At 40.5% G+C, this 24,616-nt stretch overlaps 1 protein-coding gene across 19 annotated transcripts in view; it reads left to right on the top strand.

The window, feature by feature from the left end:
• The window catches only part of DLG2 (discs large MAGUK scaffold protein 2), a gene marked incomplete at both ends in the record, with an annotated part of 1,874,976 nt that overhangs the window by 1,515,455 nt on the left and 334,905 nt on the right, over positions 1 to 24,616 (top strand). For all 19 annotated transcript variants that reach the window (XM_080912637.1, XM_080912640.1, XM_080912639.1 and 16 more), the window contains one exon: positions 15,647 to 15,715. In XM_080912637.1, the coding sequence (XP_080768763.1) occupies positions 15,647 to 15,715 (69 nt within the window). The remainder of the gene's footprint in view (positions 1 to 15,646; positions 15,716 to 24,616) is intronic.

Genomic DNA, 24,616 nt, shown 5'->3' with positions numbered 1-24,616 from the left:
TCTCTCTCTCTCTCTTTCCCTCTCTCTCTCTCCCTCTCTCCCTCTCTCCCTCTCTCCCTCTCTCCCTCTCTCCCTCTCTCCCTCTCTCCCTCTCTCTCTCTCTCTCTCTCTCTCTCTCTCTCTCTCTCTCCCTCTCTCCCTCTCTCTCTCTCTCTCTCTCTCTCTCTCTCTCTCTCTCTCTCTCTCTCCTCTCTCCCTCTCTCTCTCTCCCTCTCTCTCTCTTTCTCCCTCTCCCTCTCTCTCCATCCCTCTACCAGTCCTTCTCTATGTCTCTGTCTATGTCTCTCTGGCTGTCTATGTCTCTCTCTCTGTCTGTCTGTGTCTGTCTGTGTCTGTGTGTGTGTTAGAAATCTTCTACAGCGATACCTTTTAATATGACTTTTTTGAAAGGTTCTCAATGCTATTTTTCCTTCCCCACATGCCCCTTCTTCCCTGCCTTCCTCTCTCCCCACCCCACTTTAACTTTATTTCCTTTGACCCTTTTATACCAGTTCTGTCCTCTTCTTTGCAATTCCAGCCCCATGGCCTCTTAGTAATTTCCTGTGGCCAAGAAGGGTCACCGATTTGACACAGTAAATTGTAAACAGGAAGTAAATATTTTCATGATTAGTTTGTTTTCACTCCACCACTTGCTGCTATAATACCAGCCAATGAAAACAGGAGTTTTGATTGTTGTTTACTTTAATGTTTTATTACTGTATTCTAGGAATGTATGACACATGTTAGGTATATAGTAAATATTCATGGATAAAAGACAGATTATATGAATAATCCACCTCTACTTTATCCAGACCTGCTTTTTTCTTCCCGGTAATTAATATAATTTCAATAGTCAAGTTAACACTAAAAGGTTATTTGAGAACTAGAGGCTCAAGAATAACCAAAATTATTTAAATGTTGAATATTCATGTTGTGATTGAAGACCTAGTTTGGAATTTGATGGGTTTCCTTTACAAATTAGTTTAGATTCAGTAGATAGAACAGAGGTCTGAAAAACACTCTTTCAGGACAGTTCTTATCTCTCCCTTTAAATCGACTCTTTTCATATCAGTTTTACCATTTGCTTCTTTCTTAATAATGTACTGAGCTACAAAGCTTCACCTGTAACTACTGTAAGTCGTCAATAGCCCCATTGCAAGATACTTAGTAAAGCTTGGTTGAGCAGCTGCATCTTGTCCATGCTTGTTAATGTATCCTTACAGAGAACTTGGTGCAGATGGGCACAGCGACCCCTAGTGGCCGGTGACCAAGCATGCGTCTTTATCCAGTGCTCAATCTCAAATAAGGTGATATTTTCTGCTGTGAGAATCTGATGGAAGCATCCCAGAGTGTAAACATTGGGAACACAGAACACACACACACACACACACACACACACACATATACACACATACACACACACACACACACAAACAGCCTTGCGGCCTTTATGTTTTTTAACATTCATTTATTTGTCTCATTATAACCAATATGATAAATGCCTAAGAAGATTTACCTGAAGGGAGGAAGGATTATGCCATCAAGGCGCACAGCTTGATGGCATAATCCACCATAGAGATAAAGGCATGGCAAGAAAAGCCGCTCCTGGATGTAGAAGCCAGATGTGAGAGGTAGTGGGTCACATTGCATCTACAGCCTAGACAGAGAGAGAAATAAATTCCAATATTTCCCCTGCTCTTCCCTCTTTTCTTTTTTATTGAGGCCAATGCACCTGCCCTTTCGCTGATATCACCTACATTTATATGACATTTATCTTCCTCTCTGGGAACACACAGTGTGTGCAGCGATATGTCCCCTAGGTGATTTGAAATCAACTCAGGGTGACACTGAAGATCAAGCATCACAACCAGCTAGACAGTGTGTTAAGGATGTTTGTTTAGGAGGTCAGACTATCATATCTTTTCCTTTCTGCTGAGCGTGAGCAAATAAGACCCATCGCTCACAAACTGTGTTGAAGTGACAGTGAGCATCTCTGTGTGGGCAGATTCGTGTTGTGTCATTTCACGCCCAGCTACGTTGGCGACTCTCAGCCTTGTTTAAGGGCCCCGGCTGTGACCCATTGCTTACTTCCCGTATGCTGTCATCTTTAGGGTTTCCATTTCATTTAGATGTATCCAATAAGACACAAGATTATTAGAGCAGAACAGAATCAATTTATTGTCATTTTCATGCATTGAAACCCAGGGCATATTTTATTACAAGATTAAAGTTCACTGTTTTCTTCTCCAGGGGTCAGTGAGTGGGCTTCTCTCTCATTTCTAATACTCTTGTGTCATGAAATTGAGATCTGACAGAAAATGTATATTAATTGTACCCTTTGATCACTGTGTTCGTATCAAAGATTTCTGGCATATTTACTATTTGACTTAAGTATATGCGATTCCCAATGGCGTTGCTTGATTAAAACAAACATATTTTCCTTTGAAGTCCAGGGAAAATAGAATGACAAACATTTCTGGTGTGCAGTTCAACAGTCAGGGATTGTGCTAGCATTCAGTGAGATGATGCAGTGTGTAATGACACCAATCATGATGTCACCAAGATGCTCAAAAACCTAGTTAGGGAAACAGCTGGTTTTTAAATAGTGATTTAGCGTTATATGGAAATGGCTTGCTCTCGATGTTTCTAGGTGCTGAGGAATTGGCTTAAATGTTAGGGAAGCTCTCTTAGATCCCTTCACATATGAGATATGTCCTGAAGGCAATATGGGCAGACTCAGTCAAGGCAGTACAGACTTGGCGTCCAGACCCATTTCTTCTGCTAGTGAAGTGTAGCCCAGTTACCAAGTCTCATACAGAAAGAGCCCCAAAGCACTTCAGTACCCAGCACCCAGCTCCATGTCCAACATGGCTGATGTGCTTTCAAAGAATCTAGAAATGACTTTTGTTCACAATATGCGCTTAGCTAAAGAGTGGCATTAAGCTAGAACTTAGCCAGGTGGGGGTGTACTTTAATCCCAGCACTCAGGAGGCAGAGGCAGGAAGATCTCTGTGAGTTAGAGGCCTGTCTCTAAAAACAAAACAAAGATGGAGCTTCTTAGACAGGCGATGGCTCCTAGGAGATGTGTGCTCACCAGCAGATGCCACCCTTCCTAATGCCATGGTCCTTTAATTCAATTCCTCGGGTTGTGGGCATCCCACCAACCATAAAATTATTCTGTTGCTACTTCATAACTGTAATTTTCTACTGGTATGGATCTAACGTTCATATCTGTGTTTTCTTATGGTCTTAGGCAGCCCCTGTGAGTCCCCACAAAAGGGGTCATGACACACAAATTGTAAATACACATTCTTTAGAGTTACTCTTCTTCCTAAGTGATCTGAGTAGAATATATATAAATGTAAAGCTCCAAAAGAAAATCACAAGCAGCTCAGCAAGAATGCTTTCTCAAAACATTAGGATAAATATAATCTTTTCAAAAAGTGATATTCACCATACATGCAAATACCAACACCTTTTCCCTAATCATCTGCAAACTTCTGGGCTAGGAAAAAAGTCTCTTTTCTTTTTCTCTTTTTCTTCCTTATCACTTGGTGACTTTTTTTTTTTTTTTTTTTTTTTTTTTTTTTTTTTTTTTTTTTTTTTTTGTGGCTCTCATAGAAAATTGTCAACTTTCAGTGGCATCAGATATGTTTGATGAGAAAATGTGGAACGCTACAATTAAACGGTAGATCATTTAGTGTGTGAGGTAATGGTGGGTTTCAGACAGCGTGTATTATTGTCTTACATGTACTCAGAAGCTAATGAATACCCACTGAATAAAGTGTGAGTAAGGCTGTCCCGTGATATAATTCAGCTGTGGGCGGAACCTTCTGTAGCACTTGTAAGCAATGGCAAGAGCAGAATAGGGAATGCCAAGACTGACGAACACAGTTACCCTTTGCCGTTATGGCTGAATGCTCCTTATGCAGCAAAGACAACAGGCTATTTTTAGGTATTTTGAAAAACCATCTTTCTGGGAAACAATGAAGTCTAAGAAAGTAAGATACATAGGCTATAATAATTTATTAATATTAAGATAATATTAATGTTAATATTAAAGTGATTACCTTTGACTTCAATCCCGGTCTGAAATAATTCTGAATGTGTTTTTCAGCTATACACTGATCTCAGGGGTCTTCCCTGCTATGTACAAACTTAAAAACCATACATATATATATTCACACATGCACAGACAGGCAACACACAAACATGTGTGTGCTAAAAAAAAAAATATGTTCTTTATCTTTATGTACTCAAGGAAAGCAATACTCTCAAAGGGAAAATAAGCCAGAGGACACAAACAATCAATAAATCACTAATTTTCACTGATCATAGGTGATGATGGTAAGAGGAGTTGTAAGAGATGATATAATACCTGCATTCAGAGTGAAACGTTCAGGGCTGAGGGGAGGCTCTTCTCAGAGGGAGCCTTTCTGAAGGGGAAGGAGCTGTCTAGAAGAGCTAGATGTGGAGCCTGTGCAGGAAAGACTGGTGAGAACATCAGTGCTGCGATGTATCTCAGGCACCCATGTCTCAGAACACTGTGCAGGGTTCTGATCAAAGACAGACTGTGGCTGCAGGGTCTCATGCAATCTGTGAAGTAACTACGAGTTCATTCCGACCATAATGAGGATACTTAGGGGTATTTTCTTTGCGGGCATCAAAGCATGCCTTCCCCTTGTGGTTTAAAATAATCTCAGTTCCACTGCAGGAAAAGACTACACGGATAATAGAAAAGTTCAGGGTCGGCCCCAGTGGTCCAGAGAGATGTTTCCCTCAGGATGGAGGCACTGGCAAGATGGATGTAGCAGAGGCAAGAGGGCTGGTTGCTGTGCAATGCCATTGGAAGTGAAAGACCATTGAAGAGAGCTTTGCATTTAAAACTACGTTCATGCTGCTGTTACAGAAAAGTGGCAGAGACTGAGGACCAGGAATTAATTGGAGTAGCCAAAACGAATGGGCAGACGTCTGTAATGGCTGATCTAGGTTGCCAACTTCTCTCAGCTAGATTGTGTTTGAAGACGGTAGCGTAGCTCCAGTTTTCAGTCTTTATAGCTTCCTTCATTTTGGCAGGCACATGGACCTCACAAATGAGTATGGGTTCTTAGATAAGCACGGGGTGGACTACAAATGTACAGGTCTTCTTCATACTGGGTTCTGTTCTCTTAAACTGACAGAGACTTGTGAGGTTCATTTTAAGTCTTAGGAAACAGAAAACAGTAAGAGAACTAGTCTCGATTTTAAACATTTACTTGTGGGACATCTCACATGATGCCATTACTTGTATCTCTGCAGAGTTGTGACTCATATACAAGTTAGTGGCTAAGTAGAGAAAAGCAAACACTTTGACTTCCAAGAATGTTGGATTTTTAGTACCACGGCAGTGATGGCTTTATAGTGACCACTGCAAGGAATGCTCTCCTATGGCTATCAAATGAAAAATGTCCCCTCTCACTAAACAGCTGGGGCTTTTCCATGAGACTAATACCTGTAGACTAACACATTTCACCAAGCCAAATGGTTCACATTTGTTTGGATGTTCCAGCTGACTGCATGAAAAATCAATAAAGAAAATAAATTGCAGAAGAAGGACAGTTCTTCACTAAAATTAAAATCCAGCAAAATGATGGAAAGCAAAACTCCTGTTCATTTTTGCCTTGGCACCTAGGCTGGTTTGTCGGTGGGAGAGGCAATTTTTCCATTTGCCCTGTAGAAAGGTTCCAAGACAAGAAGATGGTTGGCACACAGCCTCTCTATCCATCTTCTTCGGAGCTGCTTTCTCCTGTGGCCCTGTGGCTGTGCTTAAGTTTCCTCTAGCTGTTTAAGATCTGAATGCCTGGAGGGATCTTCCTAAACTTCAAAGAGGGATTAAAATCATTTGTGGCTCAGAATCTTATTCATTTTCCCCTGGTTCACATCTAAGCTCTTGCAGGTCATTGGGCCACCAAACTTCTCCTCAAAATTGCTCTCTCCTGGTGATGGTCTTCTGGCGTCAGCTCCTAGCCACTAGGCTTCCCTTCGGCCTTTTACTCTCTCTTCACCAGTCTTTCCAGTCTGGCTTCCTCTTCTCATCATTTAACACTGGCTATTCCCAAGCACCTGCCTCAACTCCCAGCTTCCCATTTCATCATAGGCTGCCTAGGAACATTCATGGCCTCAAATGAAGTCCTTGCTGACTACAGTAAGTTTTTAATCCAGAACTGTCTGTGGAGAATAGACAGGTACTGTTAACAATCTTAGGAGTTATCGCTACCTTTTTATTACCCAAAGTCTTTCCATATATTGTGTATACAACCCTGATTCGACAACTTTTTCCCAACTATGTCATTCTCGTTTTCTCTTCTGTCTTAAGTGCCACTGTAGCCCAGTTCATCCTCCTGGAGTATTGTTAGGACCTGGGGAGTTATTTTCGAACCCCTCAGTCTCCGTGTGCGTGGTAGTTCTTAGCCTGAGCGACGCCTGGCTTGCTTAGATCCACCGACCACTTCAGGATTAGAGCTCTGTCTAGTCTGGACACCACATTTTCTTTTATTTGTTTTGTTGGCATTATTTTATTTAATTTTTATTTCATTTTATTTTATTTTACATTGTTTTGGTTTTCTTTCGTTGTTTGGATTGTGTACACTCACGCCGGATGGTTTTTGGGGTTCCATGACTCGGTTTTATTTTATTATTGTCTCAGGCTGCATATAGTTATACGGGATAATTTTCCAGTGTAAAATACCAACTGAATTGATGATCTAATATAATCTTAAAAACTAGAGAAACATCAACACGTACACTTGACATAGCACCCTGGGTTTCTAAAACTTCAGTGCACAGGGACACAAGGGTTTATTTTTAATATTTGATGTAAAAATTGTGCCAAGGGTTAGGCTGACACTAAACTTAAAAATACATTTTGGCACATCTTAAGTCTGTGTTTTCTTGGGCACCACTGTCAGGAAAAGAAGACTCAGATGGAAGGAAGTGAGCATCTTCTGGCAATTTCGTCTGGAGCTCTGAGCTCATTTCTAGACTCCCAAACTTAAATAGAAATCAGAGGGAACATGTAAGCATTCTTTAGAATGCTTATGTTATTTAAAGTAACTAGGAATCTTGAAACCACCAAATAAAGAAAGAACAAACTGTGTTCTGATATATATTTGTAGGAATAGATGACGCAAGGTCTGCCCGAGGCATTTGGTGGCTACAGTGCACAGACAGCCTTCCTAAGAAATCTTTAAAATTATAGGTGCTGCGCTGTAGAACATATTTCCCACACGTGAAGAAAGGACGTCGGGCTGACCTTGTACCTTTTCATCTTTTTGTCTAGGAATACATTTTCTTTTCCAATGCATTTGTCTTGGTTCTGTTAACATTGCCATGATCCTCCCAGTCAACATGTGAACAGTGCAGTTAGATCTGTCTCTGCTCTTTGGTCATGAGCAGAAAAGTCTTATCTGAAAGTTCTAGACAGCAACACAACCACTGCGGTACCCTGGAAAAAGCAAACCTACATAGGAAAACGTATCTTTCAGAAAGAATGATAGCCTCCCACATAAGCTACCAAAATAAAATCTATAGATCAGAGCAACTGCACCAAAAGTCATTATTTTACACTGCTGGGAATGTGAATAGTGCATCTGTTGTGGAAAACAGTATGAAGGAACTAGGATAAGTACGATAAACCACTGCGTAGTCCGTCGGACTTGCTGTCCGCTAGACACACGAGAAATGGAATCAGCATGTTGAAGAAAGATGCAGAATAAGTTCTCCTCTACCTGTTGACACTCTTCATAATAGCCGCAGCATGGTATGTATTCAAAGTGAAAAAATACCAAGCTCTTAACGTTTTTGAAATTCTGTTATTGGGCAAAACAGGGATAGATCTAGAGGATGTCTTGTTAAGTGAAAGAAGCCAAGCACAGGAAGACAAAAGAAACCAAGCAAATGTCACATATGTCACTTACATGTGGAACATTAAAAGGATGGTATTAGATAAGTTGAAAATAGAGAGTGGTTTATAGAGAACAAGTAGGAGGTAAGGAAAGATTGGTCAGTGGATGCAGTAATATGGGTATAAAACTGTAAAAATTCTGATATTCTGTGGCAGAGTCAAGGGAAAATATTAATGATTAGGTATATATATATATCATATATATATTAGGTATATATATGATATATATATCAATATGTTCAGAATAAAGAATGTGTTAATATATTCATCATATAGAAATGACATGTTTAAGGTTACAAACATGCTAATTACCCTGACTTGATCATCAGTATACATTAATTAAAACATCACATTGTACCATATAAAACCACATAAACATTTGTCTATTAAATGTAAATATATTTCAAAAGGTTTATTCCCTTCTGTATAACTCCCTCAATCCCATTTCTAGACATTTGCTTTTAATTGCGTTAAATAAATGCATTCACTCTTCTTAACACCCACTCCGTATCTGAGGACTTAGTTTCCCCACCATGATACCGATTGCTTTCTCAGACTGCAGCTTGCTTCCCTGTACACACATACCTTTCGGAATGATAATTATCATTATCTTGGCCCTCCCCATTTACCAGCCTTTGAGAGCCTTCCATGGCTAGTGAAGTCTAAAGCACTTGTGGAGGGTTTGCCCTCATGGTCTGCTCCAGCACCTGCCTGCTTTCATCCTCTGCCAGGCCAAGAAGGTCAAGCTTCCCAGAGCATACAATCTGTTTGGACCCTGACTAATCTTATTCCCCTCTGACTCAGTCTTTTGAGCCCAGCTTGGTTCCTCGGGACTCACTGAGAAGTGTTAGCCTTGTAGACATGAGCAAAGAGCTTACTTAACCATCATCTTTTATCATGTGATACTTGCTGAAATTATATGTTGAGAATTAAAGAGTCCTCTCAAGCAACTAATACATCTTGGTGTTTAATAAATATCCAATTAACCTTTGTTTAGTACAATCAAAGCCAATAGATAGTTGTACAGGAAAATACTTGTCAAGTGTCAGTAGAAGAATGCATGAATGAATACCCAGTTTTGTGAAATAAAAGGGTAAAGCTTTCATTAGGTTTCTATGAAATAGTAGCTGAATTCTTATTTAAGATATTTTGCAACTTAATATATGCACGCAAACACAGTGAAAAAGAAAATAGCAAGTAAGGAAAATATGAAGATATCAAATATATATAGTTAACTGTGACAGTAAAGACCAAAGTTCTTTGGAAATGTAAGTGAAGAAATCAACAATATCGAATATACACCAGGAGGTATTATAATGATGAGTGAAACACTGCAAATCAGTTGAGATTATTAATGACAGAAATAATGTGTGTGCTGGGCCTGGTGGCACAGGCCTGGAATTCCAGCAACTTGAGAGACAGACAGGAGATGGGTCACATAAGGCCTCCTTGGGCTTACAAATTGATTTCCAGGATAGTCTGGCAACTTCGTGAGACACTGTTCAAAATACAAATGCATGATGATGGGGCTCTGTGGATGTAGGTCAGTATCAGAACAGTTTGAGTGTCTACAAGAGGCCCTAAGTATCCCATATTCTATGAACTAATGAACTTGAATATTATAAAATATTAGAATTAGCCCGTCTGGCATTACAGTTGTCTGCCTTGGAGAAGAAAATTCAGATATTTTTAACTACCAGGTAGGTCCCATAATAGAATAATTTCAATTCAAATACTTTAAAATAGAACACTAGCAATAATAGTCCATTTCTTAGTACCACTCAAATGCCATCTCCATAAGCAACAGCCTGGGAATCTCACTTGGAAAGTCAAAATTCATAAAAAATAGAATCTATGGTGAATGCTCTGGCTCAGTTGGGTTCAGAGATAGCATGCTTTAGACAGGCAGGGGACTGCCACCTCTCTCCATTTTAGAATGTGTCGACAAAGGCAGGTTGCATTGCTCAGTGGCAGAACAATTACCTAGCATGTGGATTCAAAGAAACGTCTAAGTAAGATTTTCCCAGAGTCACCTGATTTAATGCCACAGCCCCTCCACTGTAATACAGAACTGGTAACCACAAGCCGATGCAGTAAGGCGGCAGGGGCTTCCTTCTCATGATCAGTGTGGTGAGGTGGTGCTGAGCCCTCCTCACACTCACCCTTCCTCTCCACTGCAACTCAGAGACTCGGAGGTTCCAGAACTGTCGACAGAGGCAGCGTGGGGAAGACAGTTCAATCGTCTTTCCAAGCCATGAGCGCAGACATGACTTTGGAAAGTCCTGGATGCCAAATTTTGGTGTACATAATGAAAGAAAATGACGTATTTTTATAAAAAGTATTACTATCTCTTAAAATGTTTTCAGAACTTTCTACCTTAATATTCCAGGTTCTCACTGTAGACTAGTCACACAGCCTTGACTGTGTCATCCTGCAAACAGCATGGCCACGGGCTTTGAAATTAGACAACCTGACTTCCATTTTTGCAATCAGCTAGCTGGAAGGTCTAAGACTTAATTTACTTTCTGTCAAAAATAGATAGGATATCTGCTTCTCAAGGTCATCGCTGGTTTTTAAAAAGATAAAGTGTGAGGTTTTTCAAGTAAGTGGAACTTAGTTACGGTGTTCATTTCTCAGACAGACACTGATGAAGTATCTTCTCTGTGTCAACCTTGGACTGGACTGAGGAAAGCTTAAACACATGCCCCTACTCTTAAAGCACATGAGATCTAGGAGGAGAGCAGAAATATGAACAAGCCATGGTGAGATTTCATGTTGGTGTTGTCCCTCTGTGGAAAAGATGGGTTCCAAGGTGAACACTACCTTACGTGTGCTGAAGGGCTGCCCCGTGCTTCTTATTAGAAAAGATGCTTACCAGGGAAAGCTACGGCCATGAGGAAGGTGACAGCTTTCTGTAGGTAGGAGGTACATTCTACCTCTCAAAGTCTCCAATATGAAAGCTGTGAGTCCTACTCTTAGTCTTCTGTCTTAAAACTTTATTTTTTCTCTTACCGTTCTCAGTTTCCCAGCTTTCTAATCTCATTGTCTGAGGAGGTGAAAAGGCCAGGCTGTGGTTAGCTGCAATTTCTCAGTTGTAGGAGTTTCCACTGTGTGTAGCTAGTCCTGGCCAGACATGGGGGAAATGGTATCTACGTGATCCTAAGAAAAGGTGTCTGTGTCTTTAAAATGCTTACCGTTTCATAAAGCAGCATTTCACTGTACACATGCTATACTTACACCCTCTAACACACTGTGCAGATACCCACCAGAAACAGTACACAAGTACCCCACACACACACTGTACATGTACCCCACACACTGTACAAGTACCCAACACACTGTACACATACCTCCTACACACACTTTACAAGTACTCCACACACTGTACATATACCCCACACACTGTACACATACCTCCTACACACACTTTACAAGTACCCTACACACTGCACAAGTACCCCACACACTGTACAAGTACTCCACACACTTTATAAGTACCCCACACACTGCACCAGTACCCCACACACTGCACAAATACCTCACACACTGTACAAGTACACCACACACTGCACAAGTACCCCACACACTCTATAAGTACCCCACACACTGCACCAGTACCCCACACACTGCACAAGTACCTCACACACTGTACACTTACCACCTACACACACTGCCCAAGTACCCCACACACTGTACCAGTACCACACACACTGCCCAAGTACCCCACACACTGTACAAGTACCACACACTGTACAAGTACCCCACACACTGTACAAGTACACCACACACTGCACAAGTACCCCACACACTGTACACTTACCTTCTACACACACTGCACAAGTACCCCATACACTGTACAAGTACCCCACACACTGCACAAGTAACACACACACAGCACAAGTACCACACACACTGTACAAGTACCACACACACTGTACAACTACCACACACACTGCACAAGTACCCCACACACTGCACAAGTACCCCAAACACTACACAAGTACCCCACACACTGTACACATACCTCCTACACACACTATACAAGTACCCCACACACTGTATAAGTACTCTACACACTGTACAATACAACACATACTGTACAAGTACCCCACACACTGTACAAATACCACACACACTGTACAACTACCACGCACACTGCACAAGTACCCCACACACTGAACAAGTACCCCACACACTGCACAAGTACCCCACACACTGCACAAATACCCCACACACTGTATAAGTACCCCACACTATAAGTACCCCACACACTGCACCAGTACCCCACACACTGCACAAGTACCCCACACACTCTATAAGTACCCCACACACTGCACCAGTACCCCACACACTGCACAAGTACCTCACACACTGTACAAGTACACCACACACTGCACAAGTACCCCACACACTCTATAAGTACCCCACACACTGCACCAGTACCCCACACACTACACAAGTACCTCACACACTGTACACTTGCCACCTACACACACTGCCCAAGTACCCCACACACTGTACCAGTACCACACACACAGCACAAGTACCACACACACTGTACAAGTACCACACACACTGTACAAGTACCCCACACACTGTACAAGTATACCACACACTGCACAAGTACCCCACACACTGCACAAGAACCCCAAACACTACACAAGTACCCCACACACTGTACACATACCTCCTACACACACTATACAAGTACCCCACACACTGTACAAGTACTCCACACACTGTACAATACAACACATACTGTACAAGTAACCCCACACACTGTACAAATACCACACACACTGTACAACTACCACGCACACTGCACAAGTACCCCACACACTGAACAAGTACCCCACACACTGCACAAGTACCCCACACACTGCACAAATACCCCACACACTGTACAAGTACCCCACACACTGCACAAGTACCCCACACACGGTACACATACCTCCTATACACACTTTACAAGTACCACACACACTGTACATGTACCCCACAAACTGTACAAGTACCACACACACTGTACAAGTACCACACACACTGTACAAATACCTCCTACACACATGAGTCTGTCTGTAAACAGAAAACTCCACTCCTATCTGGGGTCTTGAGTATCCAATTCACTGTATTTTTCTTCCTAGAGAAAAGAATCATTATATGCTGTGAATATAACATGCTTGTTTTACATTTGCATCCTACAAAGAACTGATTGACATTGCAGTGGATTCGTTTCTCTGAGACTTTCCTGTCCTTCTCAAGCTGTGTAACTAACCTGTCAACATGACATCCCCATGTGGATCAGGATAGGATAATGGTCATTTAGAGGTGGTAGAAAGTGAAACTACTGGGTATTTCTTTGTTTTAATTATGTGGGCTGGGCCAATAAAGGCAGAGTTATCAGGGATTCTAATTATCCATTAGTCATGATTAGTAAGCTATATTGATCTTTACCCAAGAGCTATTAGTAATTTCTAATCAACTAGAAGATAAATATAATGGATTGTCTGGTTGGCACAAAAGAAATAAAACTGCAAATAAACATATAGGAAAAAATTTAGCCTGGGCTGCAGTTACCTGTAATTTCTTGGTTATAAGAGTACCTACTGTGTGTAGCTAGTCATGGAGAAGATGGTATCTACTTAGTGGTATCTGGAATTCTCATGAATTAAAACATGTTCATGAGAACTCCAAGTGTCACTTTTCATCTATTAAATTTTCATCCATTAAACTTACAGAGTTGGGGGAGGGGCTGTGGAGAAGGTTCAGTGTAAAGTCGGGGACTGGCAAGAAGGCTCATTGGAACTAAAATTCAACCTTCCAGAATCCACATGGTGGAAGGAGAGAACCAATCTCAGGTTGCTGCCTGATCTCCTTTGTATATGCTGCATCTGTCTGTCCATCTGTCTGTCTGTCTGTCTATCTACCTACTTATCTACCTATCTCAATCTCTATCACTCTCTCACACACATGCATACACACAAATAAATTAATTTAATTTTAAAAATTATAAAGTTGGTGCTTCTAATATTGTGGTGAGACTTATACAGACATATGAAAGGATGAGCCTTTTAATAAATTATCTGATCCCTAAAGGTCATCCTTAAACATATGTACATATGAGTAGTATTATATACAGTTAGAAAACATGTATATGCATGTGTGCATGTATGTATGTATGTATGTATGAGTGTATAAAGAAAAACTCTATATAATCTGAAGAGTACATTATGATGTAAATAAAGAAGAACATAGTGACTGTTTGCATTTGAAGTAATTCATCTAGAGTAAGTCATAACTTAAGAAAAAAGTAACCATTCTCAATATGGTCATTGCAGCACTGTTTATAATATTAAAATAATAGAAATATTCTTATGATTTAACTACAGAATGATGTAACATATGTAAATAGTGAATAATATTATATTGAACCAAAATAATAAATATTGCCAAAAATGCTTCTATAATATTATGAAATGAAGTACTATGTGTTCTGTGCGTGTATAAAGTTTTATGGAATGCACATGGATGTGTGAGGAGTTGGTAAGCGTGTAAGGTGCACATGTTAGTAAAAGAGGACATTCTTGCAGACACAGTTTTTCTGATAGATTACTGTCGAACCCTTCTCAAACAAAAACTTCTCCATCTCTACCTGAAGTGGCTTTAGAACCAGCCTGCATAGCAATTCAGGGAGAGCTGTTGATTAGATGACCTTGTCCAAGCTCTAAACCTCTTTTGCCCTTAACTTTTCTCTTTTAAACCAAATCCAACCCATAGGCTTAGTAGAAACCAAAGACAAAAGCATACAAGACATTTTGAAAGCTTCTTGCCGATGGAAATGATCATTGGTGCTAATTATTATTATGTTTATTTATACTCCTTACATACATACATACAAAATCAATCTTGCTTCATGAAATCAAAACAAAATAATGAATCACATCAAATTCCAAAGCTGATATTCAGCTGTTTTAAGATTTATCAAACACCTGAATGCAATGTAATCAGTAATGGCTGATTAATTTTACCAATAAATGTTGCAGAGTTGAACTAATAAACTATTCTCATTTGGAGTCTCTGTGTGATGTTGTTTTTTAATTCTCCGGATTAAACATTGCTTTCTTTTTTAAAATCACCTGAGGCCAGTTAGTGCCTCCTAGAAATGCATGAGTCTCGCATGGCTAACCCCTCGGGAGCCAAATGCCTGGGGAAATAAATGTTGCTCCTTAGCAGCCATGAGTTGTCTGTAGCTCCTCAGCTAGGCGGGAACTTCATGAGCCCTTCCCCATCCACACTCAGATATGGGCTGGCATGACCTGGCTCGGGTCTTGTGTATGCAGTCACAGTCATCATGAGTTCATGTGTTCAATGGCCCTGTCATGTCAGGTAAATACTGTCTCACTATCCACTGCCTCTGGATTTATGAAATTCTCAGACTATTTTAAAACATTGTACTGAAATTTATGCTTTATGCCATGTGTCATATTTAGCTACCATTTAAGGCTTACTCCAGAATAATTCATATTAAACCCCAGTAACAAGGGAACACTCCCGTTGATCTAGAGAAGTGTCCTTTTTTTCTGGTCTACACTTCTATTTATAACTAGCAACTGAATTTTTTAATATATTTCCATATCTATTATTTTCTTCCGAGATTTATTAAAATGTACAAAGGCACTTTACAAGGATGTTCCTTTCTTACTTTGTTCTTCTTTTTTTCTACAGTCATTCCCAGCACAGCACTGCAACTCGTCAGCCCTCGGTGACTCTCCAGCGAGCCATCTCCCTGGAAGGGTAAGAGGATGGATATTGCTTACTCCTACAGTGACGTACAGTGCAGGCCGCAGACAGCTGCTTCTCTCCTCCCACACACTTACCTCCCTCATTCTTTCCCCCTCTTCCTCTCCCCTCCTGCCCTTTCTTCCTTCTGTTCCCTTTATCCATACCTCTTCCCTACCCTGACAAGTATTTATGAAGCTTGCGCTGTGTGCCAGCCATGAGAACAGGGACTAGAGTTGCAATTCAGATGTAAAGCTCTCACCTTTCCTTCACCGGATTGAATGTGAGTGACACAAAAATCCACATGTGCTTGAAATGTGGTTTAATCATTACACCATACAGGCAGTGTGTATGTATCATGGAGTATGGAGGACCCAGAGTGAGTACTTCATGCAATCAGCATCAGAGTGGTAAGGGGAGGAAAGAGGGAGAGGAGAAAAGATGGAACTTAGCTTTGTTTTCAGTCACATATAAAATTCATGAGTGGATACCTACATAACAACTCACTTCATGGATATTTCCTCAACAGAACAGTTGACAAATATTGATTTGTGTTTATTAGGTGCTCAGTTGTATCTGGCAGACTGGCTATATAGCTCAGCAGCCTCTCTGTTCATGTATCTATCTATCTATCTATCTATCTATCTATCTATCTATCTATCTATCATCTATCATCTATCTATCTATCTATCTGTCTATCATCTATCTATCTATCTATCTATCATCTATCTATCTATCATATATCTATCTATCTATCATATCTGGTTTTATTTCCAAAATAATCATATGAGATAATTATCTCTTCTAACTCTTGCTTCTCTGGGGCATAAGCAATCTTCTCATGGACACAAAGAAAAGCAGTACTTGAAAATGTATCAGACTCTACCAGATAGACCTGTCCTCTGTATGTGAAGTGAAAAGACTTTTTATTAAGGAAGTGAAATAGGTCATGCAATTCATATGCTACATTTAGGCTGTTACAAAAACAAAGACATTCCAGAGTAAAATAAAAAAAAAAAAAAAATAGACAAGAAAGACATTGGCTTTAGACACTGTTATCTAAAACCAGTAACCTGTTTTGAATGGTTCGATTGTCTCTGCACGTGACTCCTTGTTGTGAGATGCTGTTGGTGGTGGAGGTGCCAGTGTGGAGATCTATTTCACCATTGGTCTCACTTCACTTTGTTCTTATGGAGTGTTCTTGACACAGGTCTCAGTGTGGGATTTTCTCCATTGTGGCTCTAAACACAAAGACGGGGCTTCTGCAAGTGCTAAATGATGCATCCCACGAAAGCTATTTCCACTCCCTCTCTTTCTTTTATTAAGAGGAGCTTATTAGCAGTTTGCCTAATAAGCATTTTCTTTGCCTTCACCATTCTTTCCACTTGAGTTAAATGAACTCTGCTATAGACATAATCACTAATTCCAATTCTCTGAAAAGATGAAGCGGCCAATGGGAAGAGTCGTATTGAATTCACCAACTTTCTGCAAAGTTCCGAGTACTTCCTAGTAGCCGAGTACACATTCAATCCAATGCTCTGAAGATGAAAATAATATATAGAACAGATTTGTGTGACTCATCCCATTTGAGAAGTACGCTGAGCTCATAATTTCTTTATATATATTTTTATTGGATATTCTCTGTATTTACATTTCAAATGTTATCCCCTCTCCACTCTATCCTTCTTCCATTTGTTTCCACGAAGGTGCTCCTTCTCCCAATCACCCTCTCTATCTCAGTGCCTTGGCATTCCCCTACACTGTGAAAACATACCTTCAAACACAAAAATATACAAATCTTTATATGAATACCTCTAGGTTCTGAAATAATCTAGCATTTAAAAGGAAATATCGTGATTCCTAGCCTTCTATAATCTATGGTATCGTGTGTGCCGTGAATGCCCTGCAGGCTGCCACATAAAGATAACATAAAATGTAATTCTTACCACTGTGTGTGTGTGTGTGTGTGTGTGTGTGTGTGTGTAACTGTTTTAAATAGAACAATGAGTCTTAAATGGGTTTTCCATTAAGGCATTAAATTTGTTAGAGTAGAGAATCGACTGAAATTGGAAATCAAATTATTTTAAAACTTCTTTCTAATGTTTTCATAAAAAGAAAATAGCTACATAAAGTGGTTATTAAATAAAATGTGGTTTAAATTACCAAATATCCATATAATTTTTAGCTAAGTTTCTATTTACATGACATAAACTAAGCAGAGAAGTTTCTCTTTTTCAGCTAACTTGATCCAAGGAGACAGAGAAGCTAACTGAGCCATTTACCATAGAATCTCTGCTATTTTTGATAGTATTCAAATCACTAATAATTATACTGAATACAACAAGGCAGAATAATATCTCCATTACCAGCTGGGATCCATATTCCCAGGTCACCCTGGAAGATACAAACTGCACCTCAGTCTCTTCCTCCTCCTGTGACTCTATCAAAGTAAAGCAACAGATTTTTAAAGGTGATGATGTCAGAAGGGTAAAGCAAGTGGAATGGGTCAGCTGACTTCAAAAAGTCAGAGAAAGTACACATGGGGAGTCCTGGTGGATGGAGCAGAACACAGGGGCTCAGATTTAGACACTATGGGAGCAGAATCATGCACTACATGACCCCAGGGCCAATCATCACAACTTAAAAAACCGTTATGCCCCAGTACCCCCAGTAGATGAGTGAAACTTCAGAAAGAACCAAACCCCACATTTACAGCCCCTTTGAATTTAACCGAGTACTTGGCATTCACTGTGGACATGGATTTTGCAGTAAAACTATCATGGATTTCTTTTTCTCTCTTTCTAATTTCATGGATGGGGGATTACAGAATTAACAACTTAAATATATGGCATTTTCTTCCTTAAGAATATTGCCTTCATCAAAGAAAGACAACACTGTTTGGGTTTCTTTTTGGCTACCCTAGTACTTCAGGATTCATTATTAATTAAAGACTACTTGAACAACTTACTGTGGCATCAGAGATCAATCTAATAATTCAACCATCTTCTAGATGACTAGTATGTTAGGTAGCGTATACAGAATGTTTACATTGCACAAAAGAGATGAGTTGGGTCCTGAGTAGATGGAGCACACTCCCTTAAACTACTCCCAACGTTGAACAGCTTAAAACTGAAGAATTATTTATTTATGGAGTCTTCCAATTGTTACTTTCAGATCATGCTTGACTATGGGTAACTGAAACATCAGACAGTAAAAATGCTGATAAGGGATGCTAGATTATGTAAATAGTATCTCTTTGGTTGTGTTTGCAGGTTGATCTCCATGGTAAAGCCCTTCACATGAATGGCCAGTTAATGGAATATTTCAGATTAGTTTACCTAACTAAACTCTATCATTTAAAAAACTAAACAACCTTATAACTCAGGCATATCACCAGGCTAAATAGAAATTTCTAGACTGAGCTGGGCTACACAGCAATGAGAAATGTATGAATAAATGAATGAACAAACACATATGTGTGTGGGATTCTGTTAGGAACTCTAGGGAGAAACTGAAAGAGGAGAAATAAAAAACAAGAGCAAACATATGTGTGTTTGTGTATGTGTGTGTACGTGTTTGTGTGTGTGTGTGTGTGTGTGTGTGTGTGTGTGTGTGTTTGTGTGTATGGAGAGGAAGAGAGAGACATCATAAGACATTACAGATACCCTCTGCCAGCTTTTATACTACTTTATTCATAAATATGAATAAAAAATTGCTAAACATCTTAACAGTGCATACAAATGACAGGAACATGATAATAACAGATATTCAAGGCCAAAGAATATTCTAAATAAACTGTTGGTTGGAGCAACAAAATAGGCCTCAAAGCAGCTCAGCATAGGCAGACTTTAGCAATATGGGGAGTCAGTAGAGTTGGCAAGACAAGGGCAGAAGAATTGCTTTTGATGTGCTTGGTTTGGCAAGGGGTAGCTTGAGCAAAATTCTGAGGATGGTGGGTAGAAGACTCAAAGAGAAAGAGAAAGGAAACCACAAACAAAAACCTAGAAGAGTTTTGACAGAGCTACTGAGATTAACAAGCACCATCAGCTGTTCAGAGCTGTTCTCTACCTGATACAGATCCATTTTATATATTCCTACACAGTCATTTTACAGACATTCTGTAGGAAAAGATTTCTAAGCTATGTATTTGCATAACAGAAAGAGCTAATATGGGAGGTGTCAGCTGCTCCTTATAACAAGCTCTTAGGATGAGGGTTGGGCGTCTTTCACCCAACATTAAAGGAGAAACTCTGTGAGTTAAATATTTAATCTACCTGCCCCCAACCAAAACTCTGTCCCAAATCACTAAGCCTACAAAAACCCAACAGGAAACCAGTCTTTTCCTTCAGACTGACTAGCTTGTAGATATCAACAAGACAAGGTATATTCCACAGGGACACCATGGGCCACTCTGTCCTCTGGGACCACTCTAAGCTCTTATCGTGAAAAGTCACCTCACATGGGCGCACATATCTGTTTCCAGGAAAAACTTCGGAGAGAAGATTTCAAATGGAACTATTTATTATCTACCTCTCTTGCCTGGATAGAAGTTTATGTGTAGGGAAATTTACCTCGTATTTCTTAAGATAACACTGAGGAGCCTTAGAATCAGGTCAGGATTCACTTAGGATATACAGAAACATACAGTTGTCATCTTCCACCACCACTGTGTGAAGCTGAGCTGTTCTTATCTATCAACAAAGCAACAAGATAAAGGTAAAATGGCACAAACAGGGTTCTCAGCTCTCCTGATGTGCTCCTTGAACACAGTTCCTCATGTGGTGACCCCACCATAAAATTATTTCTATGGCCACTTCTTAACTGTCATTTTACCTGTTATGAATCATCTAAGTATCTGATAGGCAGGACATCAGATATGTGACCCCTAAAAGTGTCCTAACACACAGGTTATGAACCACTGTCTGACATTTTGGAAATGATCGTTTGCTTCTAGACTTTGAAGTCTATTCCTGTCAGCCTGGACATTGAGGAACTCATTGTTCTTCTTGTGTAGGGATGTGTAGCCCTCTGGGACAGGTAACTTCAGTCACCCTCACCCATGCACTGGGAGAGTAGTCTGCAACAGTCTTCAGCTTCTGATACGATTTCCTCCAGTAGATTTCTCAACCCTTACCGAATAAAGCAATGTCAGTAGTGGGTGAAGGGGGCCAACCTTCTGACATATCACCAAGGTATTCCTTCAGATTTGAAGAAGAAGCCTTGTTCATGTTGTTAGTTACTAAATCAGTGATTAGAAACTGGAGCCATTGTTTACACAGACAGTGCAAGCTTGTGACCTGCAACTGTAATTCCAGTACTCAGAGACTAAAGCAGGAAACATCTGAGTTCTAACACAGCTATACGGTAGCACGTTATCTAAAAGAGAGGAGGGCAAGAAGGAAGGAAGGATGGAGGGAGAGATGGGGGGAAGGGAGAAAATGTTTAGCAATTTCTTAAAAACAAAGAGGCACGTGGAGATTTCTGTATATCCCTACAATGTTTAAATACTACATATAGCTGAATACCACATAAAGATGTCAACTTCTTTACTTTAGCACTTTGTTTTTAATTGTGTGCATGTATGTGTCTACATGTGAGTGCAGGTACCCATAAAAACCAGAGGCAGAGGATACCCCTGAAACTGGAGTTACAGATAGTTGTACTCAGTGGTAGGAACTGAATTCCAGTCCCTTGTAAGAGTAGAATACACTCTTAACCAATGAGAGAAATTGCCTTTTGCCTCCTGCCTGTTTATGTCGTTATCCAGACAAATGGAGAATGTAGTCACAGAATCGTTGAGATAATTAAAGGAACTAACAGCAGACAGTTGACTTTAAAATGTTTCAAAGACATTAAAAATCTCTAATATGAACAGACCTGCCTCTGGAGTTAAAAAGCTTCAGGGTGGGAATTCTAGCCTTACCTCTGCTAGATTGAAAAGACTCAGTGGGGGAAGAGGGAGGGGGAGAGTGAGTCTTCAGATATTAAGCCCAAAGCCTTTGTTAGAAGCAGTAGAGAGCTCACCCTGGCCACGCCTTTGCTTCCTGCCACAGTTCCTTGCCATTTCTTTTCCTGTTTCCTGTTTCCACCTCTGCTCTTCCAGAGTGCCCAGCTCATTTCTTTTGCCTGCTTTCTGTTGGGCTTTTCTTGTTTGTTTGTTTGTTTCCTGTATCCTAAACCAAAGAAACATCCTTTCCTGGGCCCTGCAATCTTTCTTTCCTTGTACAGAGCTGACAATACAAAGGGTGCCAGGAAACTGTAGCGTGTTCGGAGTTTATCAGTGCTGAAAGTGCTGTGACTGCAGAGAGGGGAAATATTTAAGGACTTCCCAAGCTCAGATGCCAAGGCTCTTAGGGGATCTGCATTTTATTGCCATCTGCTGTTGAAATAGCAACTGTGAACAAATGAACAATTTTTTTTGTAAGACAAAACACCTAGGTTTTATTACAACTTGGCTAATATGGAGGCCATTTAAATAAGATGTGGAAATCAATATGAATTGGGAGGTTTTGAGGTCAAAAACTAAATTTCATAAGAGGGTTATACCAATCAGATTAACGCCTAATTTTCATACCACTGAAAAGACACTAACTTAGAAGGAGAAACATAATGCTTTTATGTTATTGGCTTGTGTCTTAACCAGGGGTACCAGGGTTAAGTCGGAGGCCAAAGGTCAGAAGTCTGGTTATTAGGACCTGCAGGAAGGACTGCTCAGTGGCCTCTCATGTGGACAGACACTCTGAGTTACTCCGTAGCTCTCTGTCAAGAAGGCATGCCACAGAATCTATGGGAGAATTTGGCTTAAACCATTATTATTATTTTTTAGAAACAGTTCTTATTTTCTATGCATAATCTTCACTAACGTAATTACTTACTACCACTAGGCATATCTTCTTGGAAGTAATTTTTATTTTTTATAAATTGGTTTAATAAAGATCTCAAAGTAAATTATAAATTAACTGTCTTCTTGTTATAATGCAATTAAGAAAACCCAAAAGAGTGAGTTTTTGAACATTCAAGTGGAAAATTTCCCCTCTTAATCAACATGCAGTAAACAAGTAATCATAGAATCACATATGACACTGTCTGAGACAGCATTGCTGAACTGAGTGCATACCGAGGAGTCAAAGAGGAACACAGAAAGTCACAAGCTTCAAGTTTATTAGGCAACACTGAATACAGATTCCATTATTCCAGGGCAGGGTTTAGTTGCTCAAACAGTGATATTTATCAGTCTCAAGCCTCCTAGTGTATCCACAGGACCAACCTGTTCTTTTGATTCATATGACATCCCACTATAAATACTGTCATTTTATTAATAGAGTCTGAAGAATCAAGACTGCTCTTACAGACTGTCTATTTATAATGCTGGCATTCAATAAATTCAGTTGAAAATAGAGTGCTTTAAAAAAAACAAATGGGAGAGAGAAAATGAAAAAGAAAATAAGGAAGGAGGGAAGGAGGGAGGGAAGAAAGGAAGGAAGGAAGGAAGAAAGGAAGGAAGGAAGGAAGGAAGGAAGGAAGGAAGGAAGGAAGGAAGGGGAAAGAAAAGTGTCAGCTCTGGACTCATTCTATCACAGACAGGGGAAGATTGATCAATGACACAAACCGATGGGAACCTAATGCTGCACCAACCAAGCTCTATAAAAGGGAGAGGAGGGACTGTGATGCTCTGAGAATCTCTTTTTATAGCAGAGGATGTGACCTCACAAGGAGGTAAGGCTTTTACGGGAATGAGAAGATAGGCAACAACTAGACAAAGAGAAAGCACCGTCATTAGCTACTGGACACATGCTTGCACATTACTTGGCTGAGTACAGGATAGAGCAACCTGGATCAGTAGTGTAGGGAGCCGTTTGTGCTGCACCCAAACATGGTGCCGACTTCCCGCTGAGAACTCAGCAAACAGAGCTGTTGCCCAGCCAAGAGACTTAATGCGCATGCACCACATAAGTCACAGCCCACTCTTAGGGCACGTGATTGAGCTACAGGAGGATGCACCAATCAGGTAGCGACACAAGTCTCTTAGGCATATATAGCAGTGCATTTCTCCCCCACGGGAGGAGAAGAGGAAGACAGTGGAGAGATTGCGAGAGACCCCACGTGGAGGGATGGCGGAGAGATACCACGTGGAGAGAAACTCAGTAAAAGAGATTGCGGGTGGTCCCACGTGGACAGAGACTGGACAGAAAGATCTCACGTGGGGGACTGCACGTGAGAGTTCGCCTAGACAGTAGAACCCGGTAGGGAGTCCCCGGCTCAGAGAGAAGTTTCCTGCTCAAGAAGCCCCCTGCTCAAAGTGCTATACAATAAAGGTTATCCGCAGAAGAATCTGTTTGTTGCACGCCTGTTCCTAGCAGCGGGAAGCGTGGGCGCGTGACATCAGTAGTAGTTGCAATTTAGAAATGGATCACGGTGAAGCTGACTCATGCTGGGTCTGCTGTCTCCTCCAAAAATGCTGTCTGATGCACACTCCTGGTCCTCACCAGGATGCTGTGCTGCAAAGACAGAATTTTCTCATTCCCACTCTGATCAGTTCTGTTGTTCTGCTCATTGCTTTATGCCTTTCCTGTTGGTCTACCTGTGTGCTGGAGCTGACATCCTTCCTGCCACCGCTGTTTACTTCCCATCTCTATCATCTTACTGTCTAACCTCCAATCTCCCGGTCTTTCAATAAGCTTCCTTCTCCTTTTATTTTACTATTTTTATTCACTTGTCCTGGATGAAGGAGAATTTATGTGGCTGCCATTTGTCATCCTGAACTTGATTGTTCATCTTGAGACATCCATCTTTGTATATCCAAACTAAATCTGGTGTTTTTCTCTGCATATATTGTTCATCCCTAGAGACTCTCAAATTCCATTAGGAGTTTTGTTTACTTCCTTCTCCCGGCCAATTACAAAACAGCAATCCATA

This window comes from Micromys minutus (genome assembly GCF_963924665.1).
Source record: "Micromys minutus genome assembly, chromosome: 2".
Taxonomy (NCBI): Eukaryota; Metazoa; Chordata; class Mammalia; order Rodentia; family Muridae; genus Micromys; species Micromys minutus.
Note: the sequence above shows the minus strand (reverse complement) of the source record. Positions and strands in the feature narration are given on the sequence as shown.